The 20,764-nt window shown below is 37.3% G+C and overlaps 5 protein-coding genes across 5 annotated transcripts; all 5 read right to left on the bottom strand.

Moving 5' to 3' along the window:
• Positions 1-2,172: 2,172 nt before the first annotated feature.
• LOC109133342 (uncharacterized) lies at positions 2,173-3,612 on the bottom strand. The gene has a single exon (XM_019246370.2). The coding sequence runs from the start codon at positions 3,610-3,612 to the stop codon at positions 2,173-2,175; it is 1,440 nt and encodes a 479-aa protein (XP_019101915.2).
• A 1,537-nt stretch (positions 3,613-5,149) lies between these two features.
• Positions 5,150-6,953, bottom strand: LOC104791595 (cytochrome P450 71B8-like). The gene is made up of 2 exons (XM_087453353.1): positions 6,033-6,953; positions 5,150-5,918 (listed from the first exon to the last, which is right to left on the bottom strand). The coding sequence occupies exons 1-2, from the start codon at positions 6,918-6,920 to the stop codon at positions 5,313-5,315; spliced, it is 1,494 nt and encodes a 497-aa protein (XP_087309479.1). The 5' UTR covers positions 6,921-6,953; the 3' UTR covers positions 5,150-5,312.
• A 3,341-nt stretch (positions 6,954-10,294) lies between these two features.
• LOC104791594 (cytochrome P450 71B31) lies at positions 10,295-12,339 on the bottom strand. The gene is made up of 2 exons (XM_010517517.2): positions 11,309-12,339; positions 10,295-11,101 (listed from the first exon to the last, which is right to left on the bottom strand). The coding sequence occupies exons 1-2, from the start codon at positions 12,296-12,298 to the stop codon at positions 10,475-10,477; spliced, it is 1,617 nt and encodes a 538-aa protein (XP_010515819.2). The 5' UTR covers positions 12,299-12,339; the 3' UTR covers positions 10,295-10,474.
• A 3,090-nt stretch (positions 12,340-15,429) lies between these two features.
• On the bottom strand, positions 15,430-17,328 carry LOC104699104 (cytochrome P450 71B31). The gene is made up of 2 exons (XM_087454031.1): positions 16,364-17,328; positions 15,430-16,227 (listed from the first exon to the last, which is right to left on the bottom strand). Exons 1-2 carry the CDS (start codon positions 17,249-17,251, stop codon positions 15,595-15,597), a joined length of 1,521 nt encoding a protein of 506 aa, XP_087310157.1. The 5' UTR covers positions 17,252-17,328; the 3' UTR covers positions 15,430-15,594.
• Positions 17,329-18,031: 703 nt separating this feature from the next.
• LOC104791592 (cytochrome P450 71B5) lies at positions 18,032-19,948 on the bottom strand. The gene is made up of 2 exons (XM_010517515.3): positions 18,934-19,948; positions 18,032-18,820 (listed from the first exon to the last, which is right to left on the bottom strand). The coding sequence occupies exons 1-2, from the start codon at positions 19,813-19,815 to the stop codon at positions 18,206-18,208; spliced, it is 1,497 nt and encodes a 498-aa protein (XP_010515817.1). The 5' UTR covers positions 19,816-19,948; the 3' UTR covers positions 18,032-18,205.
• Between the last annotated feature and the right edge of the window lie 816 nt (positions 19,949-20,764).

Genomic DNA, 20,764 nt, shown 5'->3' with positions numbered 1-20,764 from the left:
ACCCAAAACCTTTTTAATCTGTGATACATGGAACACCGGATGTATCTTCGACTCTTCTGGCAATTGTAAGCGATATGCTGCTTTACCAATTTGTTCCATCACTTCAAATGGACCGTAGAACTTTGCTGCAAGTTTCTGACAAGCCCGCTTTGCCACGGATTGTTGTCTATACGGTCTCAACTTCAAAAACACCCAATCACCAACTTCATATTCGATGTCCCTCCTATGCTTATCTGCATTGTTCTTCATAAGCTGTTGAGCGTGTGCTAAATGCTGCTTGATTTGTGATAGCATGACGTCTCTCTCCTTCAGCATGTCCTCCAATTCAGAAACCTTAGTCGAGTTACCTTCGAAACGCAATATTGCTGGAGGATCACGGCTATACACCACTTTAAAAGGAGATGTCTTCAGTGCAATGTGATATGACGAGTTGTACCAAAGCTCAGCCCACGATAAGTACTGCTGCCATGTCTTTGGATGAGTTGATGCAAAGCATCGAAGATACGTTTCGAGACACCTATTCAACACTTCAGTCTGACCATCGATCTGAGGGTGAAATGCGGTGTTGTACTTGAGCTTGGTGCCTGAAAGTTTGAAACAATCTTTCCAAAAAGAACTCAAAAATGTATTACCTCTATCCGATACTATTGAGGCTGGATAACCGTGTAGCTTGACCACCTCCTTGATGAACAAACGAGCCACATCCGGAGCTGAGAAAGGATGCTTCAGACTCAAAAAATGGCCATACTTGCTCAGTCTATCAATCACCACCAAGATAACATTCTTTGCATTATAAGTTGGTAAGCCTTCTACAAAATCCATTGATATATCTTCCCAAATTTGTTTTGGGATCGGTAGAGGTTGTAACAATCCCGCAGAAGATAGTGTCGAGTACTTATGGCATTGGCAAATGCCGCATTCAGAGACAAATTTCTGCACATCCTTCATCAAACCTTCCCAATGAAAAGACTGTTGTAATCTCTTAACTGTCTTTAACACCCCCGAGTGTCCTCCCAAAAGACCACTATGATACTCCTCTAAAATGATTGGTATAAACCTAGAAGATTTGGGTAGAACCAACCTGTTTTTAAACCATAGTCTCCCATTTTTCACCGAATATCCCTCCTTTTCATTAGACAATGTTGTATAAGATTTAAGCCGTTCTTGCAGATTTGTGTCTTTATCAATCTCCTCATATATGTCATGTAACTGCAACACTGTGGGAACCGTTAATGCCATGAGGACCGATGAAGGAATTACACCTTGAGGTTGAGTCATTCTCGATAACCCATCAGCTGCAGTATTCTCGACTCTAGGTTTGTAAATGATCTCAAAATCATAATTCAACAGCTTTATCAACCACTTCTGATAATCCATAGTCACTTCCCTCTGGTCCAACAAAAATTTCAAGCTTTTTTGATCAGTATAAACCACAAAATGCCTCCCAAATAGATAATGTTTCCACTTTTGAATAGCCAACACTATTGCCATCAACTCCCTCTCATATACTGGCTTAAGCTGTTCTTTGGCAGTTAGACCATGACTAAAATAGGCAATGGGTCTTTTGTTCTGCATCAATACTGCACCCAAACCAAAACCTGAGGCATCTGCTTCGACAATGAAAACTTCATCAAAGTCATGTAAAGCGAGAACAGGGGCTGTGGACATTGCCTTCTTCAAAGTATCAAAAGCCTGTTGAGCTGCTGAAGTCTACTCAAAACTGTCTTTCCGAAGTAAATCAGTTAGGGGTCGAGCCAAAACGCCATAGCCTTTTATGAACCTCCGATAGTATCCTGTAAGGCCTAAAAATCCTCTCAATTCCTTCACTGATTTAGGAGTCACCCACTTAGTCATCGCTTGAGTCTTGGTAGGATATGTTGAAACTCCCTCATACGTTATTATATGACCCAAGTAGCCGACTTGAGGTTGACCAAACATGCATTTCTTTTGATTGGCAAATAAGCAATGCTCCTCTAACACCTTCAAAACCACTGTCAAGTGCTCCACATGTTCATCCAAGTTCCTGCTGTATATCAATATGTCATCAAAGAAGACTAGGATAAACTTCCTCAAGTAAGGTCTGAATAGCTCATTCATCAACGCCTGAAAAGTAGCAGGGGCATTTGTAAGACCAAATGACATTAAGAGAAACTCGTAATGTCCATCATGTGTTCAAAATGCGGTTTTAGCAACATCCTCTTCCTTCATTCTTATCTGATGGTATCCTGCTCGAAGATCCATCTTGGAGAAAATCACCGATCTATTTAACTCATCCAAAAGCTGATCAATCATCGGTATAGGAAATTTATCCGGTATTGTGGCGCTGTTCAGTGCTCTATAATCAACACAAAAACACCAAATGTCATCCTTCTTTTTGACTAAGAGAACCGGACTTGAGAAAGGACTTTGGCTTGGTAGAATGATGCCAGCCTCAAGCATATCTCGTACCATCTTCTCCATCACTTCTTTTTGAGCATGTGGATATCTATATGGCCTCACACTGATGGTTGTTGTGCCAGGGATCAAGTTAATGGCGTGTTCACGCCCTCTAATAGGTGGTAAAGATGTCGGAATGGCAAACACACTGGTGAAATTTGAGAGAACCGTCTGAATGCTTGTGTCCAATTGATGTGTAGTAGGTTGGGTTAATTGATGGTTACACAGTTCCACTTCCACACATTTTGAATTGACTGTGTAGTTGCTAGACAAGGACTTTAGGGACATCTTGGAGTTGTTTAAATCTTCTTCACCTCTCAATAGAACAGTCTTGCCCTTGTACAGGAATGACATTTCATTAGTATGCCAGTTGACTCTGCAATCCCCGAGTGTACTCAACCAAGCTACTCCCAGAATTACATCAATGAGTCCCAACTCCAACACCACGAAATTTTGTGTGAACTCCAAATTCTGAGTGGAGAATGTTACGTTCTCACACACTCCTAAACCATTCACCAACAATCCGTTTCCTAGTCGGACATTAAGGTTAGGGTTTGTCCTGCATTTCAGCTTGAGCTTCTTTACTGCTGCAGGTGAAATGAAATTATGTGTGGCTCCACTGTCTAGCATTATCACCACTCCTTCTTTGCCTACTGCCCCACGAACTTTAGTAGTTGTAGATGAGGAAAGTCCTCTATAAGATGAAAATGAAAGTGCCATACATTCTCCGATAGCCTCTTCTATTGTTTCTTCTTCCCCAATTCCATCCAAGACTTCTACTTCAAATCCATTGAATACGGTGAGCACCCTTAATTCTCTATTTGGACACTTATGGTCTTTATACCATGGTCCATCACATTTAAAGCAAATGCCCTTCATCCTCTTCTCGTCTAATTCCGCATTTGTATTATGTCTTCTTGGTCTTGGTTCAGAACGCACCAACTGTCTATCACCCATTGGTGTCGTTTCTGTTGTAATAACCTTTGTCTTCCGGTTATTGTTGTTAACCCCTGATTGAGCCCTTTGTTCATAAACATGAGGGTCTTTGTTTTCTTTGTTTGCTAACAATAACTCTTTCTTAACCACTCGGCTCATAATGCTTCCTTCCATAGCCCTTGCTTCTGCGATCACCTCAGGTAAATCACGTGGTTTCTGCATATGCACTAGCTCCTGCATCTCCTGAGATAATCAATTTAAGAATATGTCTTCTAACTTCTGATCATCCAATCCAGTCACTTGTGAAGAGAGATCTTCAAACCGCTGAACGGAATCCGCGATTGTACCAGTTTGTTTGATGCAGAATAAACTTTGGCTAGGCCCTCAAATCTTAAGATTTCCAAACCACAACATCAAGCTAGCTTTAAATTGCTCCCAACTCAAAAACTGTCTGCGATTAATCTCCCAATTATACCAACTCAACGCTTCACCTTGTAAACTAACTGATACCAGAGCTAACTTCTCCGCTTCGTTATAACCACCCATCGCAAAAAATCTTTCCACCTTAGCGATCCAACCATATATGCCAAACCCTTCGAATATGGCCATCTCAACATTTCTGAGAAGATTCTCTCGTAATCCCGACCTAATCTCACTACGGCAGGGTTTCAGAGAAGAATTTGGTACCTGGTTTCGAAGAACTTGAGATCTTGCAGCTCCCGCTTGACTCGATCCTCCGAATTCTTGTATCGTTTCTTTCCCAAGAAGATGTTTGATCAGAAACTCCAATTTCTTGTTAATCTCCGTCATCATCTGTTCGTGCGAACCAATCTTAGAGTTTATTAACTCTAATTGATCCTTCGTTTGTAAATCCGATGTTCGCAACTTCGTCTTGACCTGCGATAACTGCTCGTAAAACTCAATCGAAGCTTGTTCCTCTGTTGATAACTCCTTCACCGGTGTCAAGACTTGTTCCATCACCATCGCGATCTCGAAATTTCCCAAAATTGATTGATTCCCCAAAATTCGCCAACCCTAATCACACGCGAAGACTCGATCTCGATCACGAACGCACCAATTGATAAAAAAAAGAATACGATCTCTTTTTTATTATCAGAACTAAGATGATACAATTGATTAGCACAGAGTTACTAGACGCAACTAGATCATTCCTCTGGCTCCCTCAGAAGTCTCACACGACTCTGTACAATCTAACAAACTCAAAGCATGACTCTCACAACCAACTAACAACCTTTTTGTATCTCAAAGGACTCGCACGTGTGAACTTCTTCCACCGCACGTGCGTCTCAACCCTTGCTTCTTCTTCTCATATACACTCTATGGGACTTATCAATTTATCTTAGTGGTACCTTCTTCATCCCCAAGAAAACTTATGAACTTATTGCTGTTTCCTGTTATGTTTTGAATGCTATGTATTAATCCATCTATGGCGTTATATAGTGTGCTTTCAAGTTTCAAGTCGGATATCATCAACATACAAAACAGTTAAGAAAAAAATGAGCAATTTAATCTTCCCATTACAGAGATCAGTCTACGATTACAGGGTCAGGACTATACTAAACTAATTACTTCGATATTTCATCCATCGGATTATAGTTCTTATTGCATTTTAATGGTCATGATCTCCTTTTACTTAACTTCCGCGCACAAAGGATTCTCGCCCTTCAAAATCTTTGGCAAAACGCAGCCGTTTCTTTAAAAAAGACCATTTCAATGAATTTTTTTGAAAGACTGATATCTGAAATCGTAAATACTATAATAATATTAGTTTTATTGAAGAGAAACATTATAAAATGGAGATATACTAATTTCACAATACAAGCCCAACCAAGATAAACTTACAATAAAAACCAAACCGATAATAAAAGAGGCAAACATACAAATCTTGATCTTATTTATTAAATATCACATTAATTTGTTCAGAGTGATGATGGAATAGTTGGTATGAGATCAAGAGACTCGTTGAAAGCTCCGTCTTCTTCCATGTCAATATCATCAATGGTCACTCCATTAGGCAAACTCCAATCGAAGAAGTAAAGAACGTTAAGAAGGCCTAGCTCAAGTATGGTGATTCCCAAGTTCATACCGGGACAGCTTCTTCGGCCTGCTCCAAAGGGCAAGAGCTCGTAATGCTGACCTTTGTAGCTGATAGAGGAATTGGAAAACCTCTCAGGATAGAATTCGTCAGGGTTAGTCCAAACTTTTGGATCACGTCCTATCGTGTAAGTGTTGATCTTGATATGTGTGTTCTTGGGAATGTGGTAGCCTTGAATCTCGATGCCAGACATTGTTTCTCTTGGGAGCAAGAGAGGAGATGATGGATGTAATATGAATGTTTCTTTGATCACCAAATTCAGGTACTCGACCTTTTGTAGATCTTCTTCTGTGATTCTCTCTTTGTTGGATCCGAGTGTTGCTCGAATCTCTTCTTGGAGCTTTTGCATCACCCTTGGATGTCTGGCTAGTTCTGCCATCAACCATATCATCGTGACTGTTCCCGCGTTCACTCCTGCCAAAACTACATCCTGATTAAATAACATACGTGTAGTCTTAGGAATTTAATTTTAGGAGAGAATATCAAAAATGGAATTTGCAAAAGAGTGTCTTTGCAAAAAGAAACGTATATTATTCACACTTACCGACATCATTGCTATGAGATGATCGGAAGTGATCTTGAAAGAAGTGAGATTAGTGGGTATATTGATCATATCCAACATGGCACTGACGAGGTTGGAATTATCTTGGAGTTTTCCAATCTTTAGTTGCTCATCAATCACATGTTGAAAGAAATTGGTGAGTTTGGAAAAGGCATTGTTCATCCTCGAATGCCGACCGGAGATCCGATCTACAAGCCAACCAAAACCCGTAGGTAAGAAGTCAGTGAGTGCCAAGATGCATACGTTGGTTTCTGCCTCTAGCACCAGCTCTTCAAGTTTTTCCATATCGATGAAACTGTACTCGCGGAAGTTTTGTCCAAAGGCTATTCTAAATATGGTACCGGCGGTGAAGGAGAAAAAGGATTTCCTCAAATCTATTAGGGTTTGTGTTTGAGCGGATTTTGATATTTTCTTGACCAGCAAGTCACCTTCGTCCTCTCTGATAGACCTGAAAGACTTATGCTTTTTCGGACTAAAGAGCTCTAGCCCCACAAGCTTTTTCATCTCTCGCCAGTCTTCACCATACTGTGTGAAACCAATGTCTTTGAAGTTGCGAGAAAACAACCCATTTGCGACCAGCTTAGGTCTGGTGCAAGTCTCTAGGTCATGTGTTTTGAGAACTTCTTTAGCTGCTTCCTTGGAAGAGAACACGGCCATAGGGACGACCCCGAAACGGAGAAGCATCACTGGTCCATGTTCTAAAGAGAGCTTGTGAAAAACACTGTGAAGCGATCTTCCAAGCTGGTGCAAGTTTCCTATGATCGGAAGACCTGTAGGTCCCGGAGGAAGCTTCTTTTTGGAAGGTAAAAGCTTGCTCAAGATGATCAAAAGGAGAGGGAAAAGGAAGAGAAAACATAGGAAGATAGACATGGTTCTTGCCTTTTGTTTGTCTTTGTATTTTGGAGCGATGAAGAGTCCTCGCGCGGAGAGGCAAATATATATGCAAATTCATGGGGCGATGCATGTGTTTAGGCTTTGTAAGTAAATCAAAGATTTTGCAGAGGAATTGAATTAATTAAGGTATTTAATGGGTTATGTGTCCATAAAGAGACGACTTGAAAAACATAACTAATTTAAAGGCCCAAAAAATTAATTAAGATTTAAAGCTCTCTCTATACCTAACCAAACCGACAACATAATGTGGTTATATACAAACCTAAACATTTTTTTGTGGAACTGATTCGTGCAAACCTCAATTAATTTGGTAAACTACAAATGCAAACGTTTTCTGAGAAACTAATTCATTTTACGGAAAAAAATAACATAACCAAATTGGTTTGATAATTTTTAATATATTTTTATGATTGTTGAAATATTCGAATATATAAAACATCGGAAGGGAAAAGAATCTATACTACGAAAATTGTTCAACTCTCTCTATATGAGTGACACGTCAGCAGTAGAGAGAGTGTCACCTGTCAACCCAAATTAAAAGCAAATATATTCAAAATTAAAGAGGAAGTTGAAACATCTTCCATTTCTTTTATCCTTTTTCATATCACAAACAATTTCAATATTTATATAAAAAATCTAGAGAGGCTTAGAACATGTTGATGTATTCTTTAAGTAAGTAGATGCATCACCAAACATATATCTTCTTAGGGTAAACAATGAAGATTTGAACATATGGTTTAGGCGTTAGACTTTTCTCAACAATTTGAAGGGTTGCAGCAGTGACCGGGAATTTGTTTAATATTGTTGAGAAATTTATGTAAGTGTGTTCTTAGAAAAATAAAATTATATATATGAAAATATCAAAGTTTTGTTCACTATCAAATGAAATACAGTTAAATCAATGATATAATGTTGGTTGAGGAATAAAGAGAAAAGAAGGAAATTAAATTAAATTAGAGAATTATATTCAAGAAACTGAATAGCTAGCAAGAAAGGAAGTTGTATACATTAATTATAACCATTAAAGAGTTAACCAACCTGAAAATCTTTTTGATAAAAGAGAATTTGAGAGTCTCATGGTATTAAATACAAATATATCTAAATACCTCAGTTTTCGACAAGAATTGTAGGATATTTAAATATTTTTTTATCTACCAATCAAATGTGCAAATGGTATGATTATTTTACTTCCTAAAAAATATGTTAATAGTTTTTGTCCACAAAAATCACTTTAGAATAAGATTTAGCTTTAAACAAAATTTAGTATTCTTTACCTGCTCACAAAAAATCTTAGTTTTGTTTTATTAATATATAATTTTTAAATTTTCAAATATGAAAATATAAGAAACAAAGAAAGTATTGCAATAAATGTATGTATATAGATATAAACAAAACGTGCGGGTACTCATCTAGTTCACATGAAATATACATATGAACGAACGTAATCTCAGTTCAGTTAAAATTTATATATATATTTATTGTATGTTAACTTCTTCACATATTCAATTTTTTTTAGAAATTCAACCTTTTCAATTCAACGATTAAACAGTAAATTAAAAAAGATTGTGAAAAAATGAACTAAAACAATACAATCATACCTATATCTCGTCGATAATTACAGCCAAAATTTATTTATGTATAAGGTTTATTAACATGTGTTTGATATGAAAACCATCAAGATCCTAATCAGTTATAACTAAGGTCATCTTGATGTGAGTGTTTCTGATGAACAACAAGCTAATTTAAGTCCGGAAGGTGGGTAGAGATAATTAATTTGTGGTTTAGGGAAAACAATATCATAATTAGGCTAATAATTTTTTTGTGATAAGCAAGTGGATGATATGGATGCATTTGCTGTCAAACAAGCATGGATGCGTTGACTTGATTTAATTCAGGTGTAGCTTTTGGCAAAAAGGTTGGTTGGTTGGATCAAGGTTGGTGGATACATCTTCTTCCGTGATTCATTTGAGCTGGATCATAATACAAGTGTATTGGTTCTTATGTGAAGAACAAGAAAATACAAAAAAAAATTAATGAAAGACCTCAAGTTTAACAACTATCAATGAACTGATGAAATTTTACAGTTTTTTTAAAAGTTCTTAAATCTAACTTTTTCAAAATTTATAATAAACTAATTTTTAAACAACTTTGCTTAATGACTATTGATGGAGATGCCCTAACATACCAATAAAAATAATAACACGATCATCACACAACATAGAGCGTCGATCACACCTTTGATATGAAAGCCATCATAGTCCTAAGCTAACTTTTTTTCTTCTATAATTAGTTATTGTGCACCTTAGTAAGTTGACACCTCATGGTTCTAGACATAATTTTACAATATTAACTTTTTTTATTATATACTTTCGCGGTTCATTTTGATCAAAAACGGCACATAATATCACTGTCTTGATTCTTTCCTCCATCTATAGGTAACGAAAAAAAAATGTTAGATCCGAAAAGTTTTAAATATAGAAAAAGAAAGAATTGAATATCGATAGTCGAGACAAAAAAAATCAATATATGGAAATTAAGAAGATATGTAACTTGAAAAATTCAGAAGATTATTAATAAATATTGATACTTAAGTTTAGAAAATTTAATTACTTGCATTTATATTTATCCTAATTTGGTAGACTTAGATGGATCACATTCTTCTATAAGAAAATGTAAGTTGTAATATTACTTTTACGAGACTCTAATGTAATTCTTCATAACCACTGTGTTTTTCACTCTCATTGGTTTATAACAGAGATAAAAGAAAATCATAACTAATTTGGTCTGATGATTTTTAAATTTTTAATTATTATATAGGTAATATGGAATGTCCGACTGAAAAGAATTCATATGAAGTTTTTAACCATAGCAAAAATCGTAGAAAAAGAATCCAACAAAACCTGCAAACTCATATATGAGAGAACTTGTTGATCTCAATTCAGCAAAAATTTCTAAATTTATTGTATACTATATTTTCTTCACATATTTATTATTTATAAAATCAACCAAAAAAAATCAACTCTATGATTAAATAGTGAAGTAGAGAAATTTTTGTTGAAAAATGATGAACCAAAAAAAACAATGAATGTTTTAAAGATTTTAAATTAAAAACACTTGAAATTTTGGTAGCGTGAAAGATTATCAAGTTTTTTTCTACCTAGTCAAGTGTTTTGCATTTGATGCGAATACTGCTAGAGCAGAGAGAGTGTACGCAGAACTGCGGGATCAAATATCTCTTTAAATAGTCACGATCTCTTAATTATATTTGATTTCTGCGTTGCTCGCGGAGAGGGTTCCTCGCCCACCGGAGTCTTAGATGACAACGCTGCCGGCCGTTTCCATAAGTGAAATTTTATAATAACACAAGTTTTTATTGCTGATTATAAGAAACATTATAAAACATGGATGTATACTAATTTCGCAATACAAGTCAACCAGGAGGATAAACGTAATACAAAACAAATCAAATAGGAAAGAAAAACCACATGTACTACGATAGAGGCAAAGTGGCAAACATACAAATCTTGATCTTATTTATTCACGAGTGATGATGGAAGAGTTGGTACGAGCTTGAGAGGGACTTTCTTGCCGATGTTCAACGCTCCGTCTTCTTCCATGTCAATGTCATCAATGGTCACTCCATTAGGCAAACTCCAATCGAAGAAGTAAAGGAGGTTAAGAAGGCCGAGCTCAAGAATGGTGACTCCCAAGGTCATACCGGGACAGCTCCTACGACTGGCTCCAAAGGGCAAGAGCTCGTAATGCTGACCCTTGTAGTTGATAGATGTATCGGAAAACCTCTCCGGATAGAATTCTTCAGGGTTAGTCCAACAATTGGGATCACGTCCTATTGCGTAAGTGTTGATTCTGATATTGGAGTTCTTGGGAATGTGATAGCCTTGAATCTCAATGTCAGAAATTGTTTCTCTTCGTAGCAAGAGAGGAGCTGGTGGATGTAACCTGAAAGTTTCTTTGATCACAAACGTCAAGTACTCAACCTTCTCTAGACCCTCTTCTGTGATTCTCTCTTTGTTGGATCCAAGTGTTGCTCGAATCTCTTCTTGGAGTTTCTTCATTACTCTTGGATATCTTATTAGCTCTGTCATCGTCCATATCATTGTGACTGTTCCTGCGTTCACTCCCGCCAAAACCACATCCTGATCAAATGACATATACGTAATTTAAGTAGGTTCTTAATTATCTTGAGAAAAACAAAATTGAATTAGAATAAGAGGAATAAATGCACTATCAAAAAAAAAATAATGTCTATATATTGTCAGTTAACTTTCTATCCAAGCAATAACTTATTTCCAAAATAGAACTTTAAAAAGTTTGGTACTAAGTAAGAAATTATATGCACTCACCGACATCATTGCTATGAGATGATTGTGAGTGATCTTTAAAGAACCGAATTTAGTGGGTTTATCGATCATATCCAACATGGCCGTGACGAGATCTGAGTGATCTTGAACTTGTTTGGTCTTCAAAATGTCGTCGATAACATGTTTAAAGAAATGGGTAAGTTCTGTAAAGGCTTTGTTCATCCTCGCATGCTGACCGGAGATCCGGTCTACAAGCCAACCGAGACCTGTGGGGAAGAAGTCAGTGAATGCACGGCTGCATACGTTGGTTTCTACCTCTACCACAAGCTCTTCAAGTTTTTCCATATCAATGAAATCGCACTCGTGGAAGTTTTGTCCAAAGGCGAGTCTAAATATGATACCGGCGGTGTAGGAGAAAAGGGATTTTCTCAAATTCACTAAGGTTTCTGTTTGAGCAGATTCTGATAGTTTCTTGACCAGCAAGTTACCCTCTTCCTCTCTGATATACCTGAAAGATTTGTGCTTCTTTGGATTGAAGAGTTCCAGCCCCACAAGCTTTTTCATCTCTCGCCATTTCTCACCATACTGAGTGAAACCAATGTCTTTGAAGTTGTGAGTAAACAACCCGTTGGCGACCAGCTTTGGACGGGTGCAAGTCTCTAAGTCATAAGTCTTGAGAACTTCTTTAGCTGCTTCCTTGGAAGAGAAAACAGCCATAGGGACGACACCGAAACGGAGAAGCATCACTGGTCCATGTTCTAAAGAAAGCTTGTGAAGAGAACTGTGAAGCAATCTTCCAATCTGGTGCAAGTTTCCTATGACCGGGAGACCCTTAGTTTCCGGAGGAAGCTTCTTTCCAGAAGCCGAAGGTAAAAGGTTTTTGAATATGAAATAAAAGAGAGGCAAGAGGAAGAGGAAACAAAGGAGGATAGACATGGTTTTTATCATTTGTTTTCCTAACTGGATTTGTTTTTTCTTTGTATTTAAAGTGATGAGCATTATGTTCTCATAGAGGCAATATATAGGCTGCATGTGGGTTAGGCTTCTCTGATATTAATAGTTCAAGTTTTTGTGGAATTTAAATTTATTAGAGGAATTTGATATAAAATTAAGGCAAACTCTCTCCAGAGACATCATGTTGTGTGTTTGATTGGTGGAGAAGGAGAAGACAGCCCAAAAAAGAAAAAAGACAAGTTAGATGTATGAAGTTTTCTCTCTAACATAACCGGCAATCAACAAATCTAATTAGGTTTGTTAATTTTCAACAAATATTATATGGCAATTATGAAATATGCGTAGGGTGCTACAACATTGGGGCCAATGACATAAACTCACTAGTCACTACGGTCTCATTTTAAATTAATTCCAGTGAGCTTCCGACTTTTTTTAATACCAAAAGATATGTTTATCCCTCTGGTACAATCAACTTCATTTTAAGGGGAACAAACTTTCAAAATAAAGGTTTGAGGGTCAGTTACTTCAATGGTACACCCTAAAATTCTTTTCTAAATTTTTTTATATTTACATTATAATTCATAATATTACTAATAATTAGTTATATATATTGATAAAACTTTCATATATAAATATAAAACATACTTTTAAAAAATTATATCAAACAATATTAATAAATACAAAACCTTATATGATTACACAAACTAATATGTAATTTTTGTAAAAAAATATAAAACAAAATTACATAATATAAAATTACTCAATATAATTTTTTCCATAATGCTCACATATATGATTAATTAGTGTGTCTTAAAAAATTATGATTAATGTTATTGTTGTATAAAATTTGTCTTTTGATGGTGTATCTTTCATATATGATCAATAATTTAGTTTTTAACTTAGTGTGTTTAAATTTAAATAAATATTTTTCAAACAATTGAATTTAATAGAGTGATTTGTAAAATATACAAGTTTTAAGGACTTAAATGAAATATGTGAAAGATTTTGAGGGCCTCAATAGTGCACCCTCAAATTTGAAGGTTCACTATTCAATCCCTTAAAATTTGAAGGTTTAAGGGATTGTTGGAACTTAAAACCCCTCAAAATTTGATTGTCTGAGGGGTTGTTGGAGATGCCCTGAGGCTGAAATGAACCGAGGGTCATCAAAGTCAAACCTTATTTGACTTTAAACATTTATTTATTTTTAGGGTTTGGTTTAGATATTTGGGGGTTCAGTTCTGGTAGATCTTGTGGAATTCTGGTATAAAAGATTTATGTAAATTTTTAATCTTAATTTGAATTTTTGTTCATAGATATATAACTAAGAATTGCCCTCCTGGCAAAGATTAGCTGGCGGCTACTCACATCTCCACAATGCCTGATGGCTAGAGTTCTGTTAGGTAAGTATTACCCTCACATAACTCTCCTAGATTGCACAGTCCCAAATTCAGCATCTCACGGGTGGAAGAGCATCTGTATTGGAAGAGATCTTTTGAAACCCCACGTGGGACGTATAAATCGGAGCTGGTAACGCAACCCCACTATGGAATAGCCCTTGGCTATCCTTAGATACTCCCACCACTCCAATGGGACCAACACCAACATAATCCCAGTTTTGTACGGTAGCTGATCTCCTCGAACCAAGTACCTCAAAGTGGAACATAGACCTTATCAAACGAGTATTACCTGTTCATAAAAAAGAAATCCTGCAGTTAAAACCTAGTAAACATGGAGCACCAGACAGATGGGCGTGACTACCCTCACAAGATGGAATCTATAGCACAAAGTCAGGATACTATACTGCACAAATAGAAGAAGTTAATCCATCAGGTCCACATAACCCCCAGGCTTCATCTTCCTTCAGTTGGACATCAAGCATCTGGAATGTTAAGACGTCCCCGAAAACAAAATTACTAATGTGGAAGATCGTACAGCAAGCCATTCCGGTGGGAGCAAACCTCAACCGCCACAATATCTCTCGAGATGCGAAGTGCCCACACTGCAATGAGATTGAATTTGAGCTCCACTTGTTTTTCCACTGCCCTTTTGCGAATAGGGTATGGTGCCAAGCCCCGTTCAGCAGTGCCTTCTCTTCCGAGGCGATGTGCTCCACCTCTGAAGGAATCACCACTGCAAACCGGCTAATCTGTCTACCACCAACTGGAATCAGAAGAGGCCCTTTGGCCCCATGGATCCTTTGGACGATATGGATGGCTCGCAACAAAATGATTTTCAACAAGGAATGCATAAAGGCGTAGGATGCGACCCAAATTGCTATAATCAGGGAAAAGGAATGGCAAACAGCCCAATTGGACACAACAAAACCGATTGTGCCCCAGAACCAATTTCCGGTGAATCAGGTACAACAACACGAGGATATAATCACCTGCTTTACAGATGCCTCGTGGATCTCTGAACCAAAAGCGGGGCTCGGCTGGGTCTTCATGGACCATCATGCTCGAATCATTCAGCAAGGTTCAGATCTGGATACACATGTTCATTCCCCTTTGATGGCCGAAGTGATAGCAACCTTACTGCGGTTGAAGTTGCAATCGCTTTGGGTTTCACTCACCTTTCGATCGCCACAGACTCTCAGGCGTTAGTCAAGGCCTTGAATTTGAAGCTCCACTCGAAAGACCTTCACGGGATTCTCCATGATATCCTAGATCTATCCAATCATTTTTTTATCTGTAATTTTTGCTTTATCCCTAGAACCCAGAATCGGATCGCAGATGATCTAGCAAAGAACACTCTCACTCTGTCTCTTTCTTGTATGTGAACAGTGGTTTATCAATACAAGTTTCTGGTTGTCCAAATATATATATATATATATATATATATATATATATATATATATAACTAAGAATCAAGCTCTTAACTATGGTGTGGGAGAAAAAAAATACCTCATATATTTCAAATGTTCTACGGGTTTAAGAAGTTTTCTCCGGGAATAACTATGAAGGTTAAAAAAAAACACCTATGGATTCTAAATTCTTAGTTATAACCTTCAACAACCTCTCTATTTTCTTCATTATAGACGGAGGACCTCAGGAAAAATCCAAACTATATATTATTTAGAACCTGAGGATCACTCTTTTCTGATTGAGCTAATGCAACTAATATAAACCATTGGTATACTTTGAATGTTATCTCAACTTGGAACATGGTTTAATTTATTTAAAGACGACTTCAATGAACAAAAAAACATATTTTAAAATTGTAGATTAAGATAAGTTCTATTGAAGATAAAAACATCATGGACATGAATATATACTCGATTAACAATGCATAAGCCAGCCAGGATAAGGCAAACATAATGAAAAACTAAACCGAGTACAGAAAGAGGGCAAACCTACGAATCTTTATCATATATATTAAATGCATTTGTTTACGCGAGATATATGAAGAGTTGGTACGAGCCTAAGAGGAACTTTCTTGGCGATGTTAAATGCTCCAACTTCTTCCATGTCAATGTCTGCAATTGTCATTCCATCTGGCACACTCCAATTGAAGAAATAAAGAAGGTTAAGAAGGCCGAGCTCAAGAATGGTGATTCCCAAGGCCATCCCGGGACAGCTCCTACGACCAGCTCCAAAGGGCAAGAGTTCAAAATGCTGACCCTTGTAGTTGACAGACGTATTTAAAAACCTCTCAGGAATGAATTCTTCGGGGCTCGTCCAACATTTGGGATCACGTCCTATCGTGTAAGTGTTGATCTCAATCATGGTGTTTTTGGGAATACTGTAGCCTTGAATCGTGATGTCGGACATTGTTAATCTTGGGAGCAAGAGAGGAGCAGGTGGGTGTAATCTGAATGTTTCCTCTATCACCATCTTTAGGTAATGAACTTTCTCTAGATCTTCTTCTGTGATTCTCTCTTTGTTGGACCCGAGTGTTGCTCGAATCTCTTCTTGGAGTTTCTTCATCACTCTTGGATGTCTGGTTAGCTCTGTCATTGTCCATATCATCGTGATCACTCCTGCGTTCACTCCCGCTAAAAACACATCCTAAATAAATAACATACGTTAGAATTCATGATTTTTGTTTGAAAATAGAATTTGTAAAGTAGATTTGTAAGTTGCTCCCGAAGCTATAACACTGCTTTTCAAATTTGGTACTAGTTAAGAATTCATTCAAGCATACCGACATGACTCCTTTGAGATGATCGGGGGTGATCTTGAAAGAGCCTTCACTGGTGGGTTTATTGATCATATCCAACATGGCACTGATGAGGTCTGAGTGATCTTGTTTGTGTTCAGTCTTTAAATGATCATCAATCACATGTTGAAAAAAATTGCTGAGTTTGGAAAAGACTTTGTTCATCCTCGAATGCTGACCAGAGAGCCGGTCTATGAGCCATCCGAGACCCGTGGGGAAGAAGTCAGTGAATGCCAAGGTTCCTACGTTGGTCTCTGACTCTATCACCAGCTCTTCGACTCTCTCCATATCAATGAAATCGCACTCACGGAAGTTCTTCCCAAAGGCAAGTCTAAATATAATACTGGCGGTGAAGGAGAAAAGGGGTTTCCCCAAATCCACTAGGGTTTGTGTTTGAGCAGAGTTTGAAAATTTCTTGACCAGCAAGTCACCCTCTTCCTCTCTGATAGACCTAAAAGACTTTTGCTTTTTTGGACTAAAGAGCTTGATCCCCACGAGCTTTTTCATCTCTCGCCAGTCCTCGCCATACTGAGTGAAACCAATGTCTTTGAAGTTGTAAGAAAATAAACGGGTCCCGACCATCTTAGGTCGGGTACAAGTCTCTAGGTCATGAGTCTTGAGAACTTCTTTTGCTGCTTCCTTGGAGGAGATTACGGCCACAGGGACAACCCCGAAACGGAGAAGCATCACTGGTCCATGTTTTAAAGACTGCTTGTGAAGGGAACTGTGAAGCAATCTTCCAACCTGGTGCAAGTTTCCTATGATTGGAAGACCCGTAGGTCCCGGAGGAAGCTTCCTTTTCGAGGGTAAAAGCTTTTTAAAGTTGATCAAAAAGAGAGGGAAAAAGAAGAGGAAACATAGGAAGATTGACATTAGTCCTGTCTTTTGTTTTGGCTAAGTAACTACTGTAAATGTCTTTTTCTTACTTTGTATTTGGGAGTGAAGAGCATTTTTGTTCTCAAAGAGGCATTATAATTTATATGGAGCAATGCATGTGGTTAGGTTAGGGTTTTGTACTCTCCGAGTCTCTATCGAGGATATCATAATCTTGTGTAATTGTGTTAAATGTGAATATGGGTGGAGATGGTGAAGCCCCCAAAAACAAAGGTTAGATATAGAGCTCTCTCTTTAACCAAACCGACAACAATAACGTGGCAATCAACAGATCTAAGCCTTCTGTTTTTTTATTTAACAGATCAATGACCAAACTAATTAGGTTTAATAATTATTGAAATATTTAAAATATCCAACGTACGAAAATAATTGACTACACACGAAAATAATAATTCATCAATTCAAATTCTGAGTAGATTGATCTTCGGTGGAGTTTTCTTTTATATATAAAAAAAAAAAATTAAGGAGTCTTTTGAATCAAGGATTCAAACGAACTAATTGAGGGCAAGTTGATTAGAAGATCTCTGAAACCCCTTTTCCATATCTTCACTAATTTTTTTTTTGGTCGTTTGATATGATCCCAAAAAAAAACTTAAGATAGAGGAAAACAGAGAACAGAAGCCAAGGATTAAGACAGAGTACCCAATTATTTGTTTTATCATTGATATATAAACCTTGCCGAATCAATTTCTTTAATGTTATATGTTAACTTTTGTTTTGTTTTGTCAACTTAAAAACGGATTTTTATTCAAAAGACCATTTCAACAAAAAATGAAAGATAGATATTGAAACATTATTGTAAACATGAAACATGCGGATTACATGACAAAATAAACGTTATCGTACAAAGGACAAAGCAAAACCCATAACGGTAGTAAAGTAGACAAACATATAGCAAGTCTTGTTCCTATTTAAAAGTAGTTATTATATTCTTCACCAGCGATGAAGAGTTGGTACGAGTTCAAGAGAGACTTTCTTAGTTATGGCAAAAGCTCCGTCTTCTTCCATGTCGATGTCATTGGTTGTCATGCCATTGGGCAAGCTCCAATCGAAGAAGTAAAGAAGGTTAAGAAGGCCGAGCTCGACGATGGTGATCCCCGTGTCCATCCCGGGGCAGACCCTACGTCCTGATCCAAACGGCAATAGCTCAAAATGCTGACCCTTGTATTCAATAGGGTTATCGACAAACCTCTCGGGGATGAACTCATCGGGTTTTGTCCAGTTTTTGGGATCACGTCCAATCGAGTAAGTGTTGATTTGGATCATGGTGTTCTTGGGAATGTTGTAGCCTTGAATCTTGATGTCGGACATTGTTACTCTTGGGAGCAAGAGAGGAGCTGGTGGGTGTAATCTGAATATTTCCTCTATCACCATCTTCAAGTACTCAACTTTCTCTAGGTCTGCTTCTTTGATTTTCTCTTTGTTGGGTCCTAGCGCTGCTCGAATCTCTTCTTGAAGTTTTTTCATCACTCTCGGATGTCTGCTTAGCTCTGTCATCGTCCATATCATCGTGATGGATCCAGCGTTCACTCCAGCCAAAAACACATCCTGATCAAAATGATATATGTTAACTTGCTTCCCAAGCTATAATATTTTCCCTTTAAGTTGCCTTTCTAATGTAAAAAATTTGAAGATTTTAGTAAAGGATTATATGTACTCACCGACATGACTCCTTTGAGATGGTCTTTGGTGACTTTGTAAGGACCGAATTTAGTAGGGTTATTGATCATATCCAACATGGCACTAACGATGTCTGCGTGATCTTGGATTTTTCCACTCTTCAAATGATCATCAATCACAAGTTCAAAGAAATTGTTGAGTTTGTCAAAGGCTTTTTTCACCTTGGAATGCTGACCGGAGACCCGATCTATGATCCACCCTGCAGGTAAGAAGTCAGCAAACGCCACGGAGCCAAGGTTGACCTCCGACTCAAGCACCAAATCTTCCACTGTCTCCATATCCACAAAATCGCAGAAATTTTGTCCAAAAGAAAGTCTATAAATGATGCCTGCCGCAAAGGTGAAAATGACTTTCCTCAAATTAACTGGTGAAGTAGGTCTCTCATAAGCAGAATTTGATACCTTCTTGACCAACAATGCGCTCTCGTCCTCTCTAATAGACCTGAAAGATTTAAGCTTTTTCGGGCTAAAGAGCTCGAGCATGGCGATTTTCCTCATCTCTCTCCAGCACTCACCAAAAGGAGCGAAGCCAATATCTTGACAGCCGTAAGTAAATAACTCGCTCCCCACCGTCTTAGGTCGGCTACAAGTCTCAAGATCATGAGTCTTGAGCACTTCCTCAGCTCCTTCTTTGGAAGAGACAGTGATCACAGGCACTACCCCAAAACGAAGATACATCACAGGTCCATATTCTTGGGAGAATTTGTGAAGAGATTTGTGAAGAAATCTTCCAAGCTGGTGCAAGTTTCCTATGATCGGAAGACCCGTAGGTCCCGGAGGAAGCTTTCCTTTTGACGGTGAGAGCTTTTTAAAGAAGATCAAAGTGAGAGGGAGGAGTAAGAGAAAACAAAGGAAGATAGACATTTTCTTGTTTTTTTTTTATTGCCTAAACTTTCTTCTTCTTTATGTTTGATTGAGGTGAAGTGTTAAGTAATGAGTTCTCAAAACGCCCATATATATAGAGCCATGCATGGTTTCGACAAAAAAAAACAAAAACAAAAAAAGGCAATGTATGGTACTTGGGTTTTGACTAAATCAAAGTTTCCATACTCAAGCTTCTATTATTTCCCTTTAATTTTACTCTCTTTTTTTTTTTTTTTTTTTTCCTCACCAATTAACAAAGTTTCGCTACTATATTATAGGAATAATATCGGATATATATAATATGTTAATATGAGATAATTCCTAGGCGAATGTGGTAGAATAGTATAAGTTGTCCTTATCTAGTGACCTACTGCCTTTAGCCGACGGTATAATCTTGTGTTATTTACCCAAAAAAATAGAGTCTTGTGTTTGTTTCGAACTTTCAATAAAGTGGAGCGCCATTTTATTTTGTTTGGAGTTATTCTGGCGGGACGACTAAGATCGAGATACTCGATAAAAACATACTGTAGTTCGTAAAAGAAAATTGTATATGACGAGAACCTGTGGATACATACAATATCTGTTCAATTATTTCTTTATGAATATATGGAATTTCACAATTTGGTTTACTTCAATTCAATAGTTCGACTTCTATGTATTGACTTTTAAACGATTGTAGTTTTTGTCCTTTTCCCCCTTTGGAAGTCACAAGTTCTTTGCAACGTGTAGAATATCAGAGCTATAACTTGCAACGTGTAGTTTGTTTAAAAAGTTACTTCTTCATTTTTGAATATAGTTTTTTTTTGTTAACTCGTTTTTGAATTTTTGGGATGAAATATTAGTAAGATATTGGAAAGGCTTTTGACTAGTACTACAATACAATTTTGATTATAAACGGATAACTACTGAAGTGAATATCCAATCATTTGATCTTATCTCTTCTTATAAA

This window comes from Camelina sativa, chromosome 6 (genome assembly GCF_030686135.1).
Source record: "Camelina sativa cultivar CO46 ecotype springtype chromosome 6, ASM3068613v1".
Classification (NCBI taxonomy): domain Eukaryota; kingdom Viridiplantae; phylum Streptophyta; class Magnoliopsida; order Brassicales; family Brassicaceae; genus Camelina; species Camelina sativa.
Note: the sequence above shows the minus strand (reverse complement) of the source record. Positions and strands in the feature narration are given on the sequence as shown.

Bases quoted from the DNA above. Each gene is read 5' to 3' on its own strand.
- LOC104791594 (XM_010517517.2), bottom strand. From the start codon at position 12,298: ATGCAGCCTATATATTGCCTCTATGAGAACATAATGCTCATCACTTTA. The intron at 11,102-11,308 runs GTGAGTGCATAT...TCATTTGATCAG, and splicing joins ATCTCATAGCAATGATGTCG to GATGTGGTTTTGGCGGGAGT.
- LOC104791595 (XM_087453353.1), bottom strand. From the start codon at position 6,920: ATGTCTATCTTCCTATGTTTTCTCTTCCTTTTCCCTCTCCTTTTGATC. The intron at 5,919-6,032 runs GTAAGTGTGAAT...TTATTTAATCAG, and splicing joins ATCTCATAGCAATGATGTCG to GATGTAGTTTTGGCAGGAGT.
- LOC109133342 (XM_019246370.2), bottom strand. From the start codon at position 3,612: ATGCAGGAGCTAGTGCATATGCAGAAACCACGTGATTTACCTGAGGTG.
- LOC104791592 (XM_010517515.3), bottom strand. From the start codon at position 19,815: ATGTCTATCTTCCTTTGTTTTCTCTTACTCCTCCCTCTCACTTTGATC. The intron at 18,821-18,933 runs GTGAGTACATAT...CATTTTGATCAG, and splicing joins ATCTCAAAGGAGTCATGTCG to GATGTGTTTTTGGCTGGAGT.
- LOC104699104 (XM_087454031.1), bottom strand. From the start codon at position 17,251: ATGTCAATCTTCCTATGTTTCCTCTTCTTTTTCCCTCTCTTTTTGATC. The intron at 16,228-16,363 runs GTATGCTTGAAT...TTATTTATTTAG, and splicing joins ATCTCAAAGGAGTCATGTCG to GATGTGTTTTTAGCGGGAGT.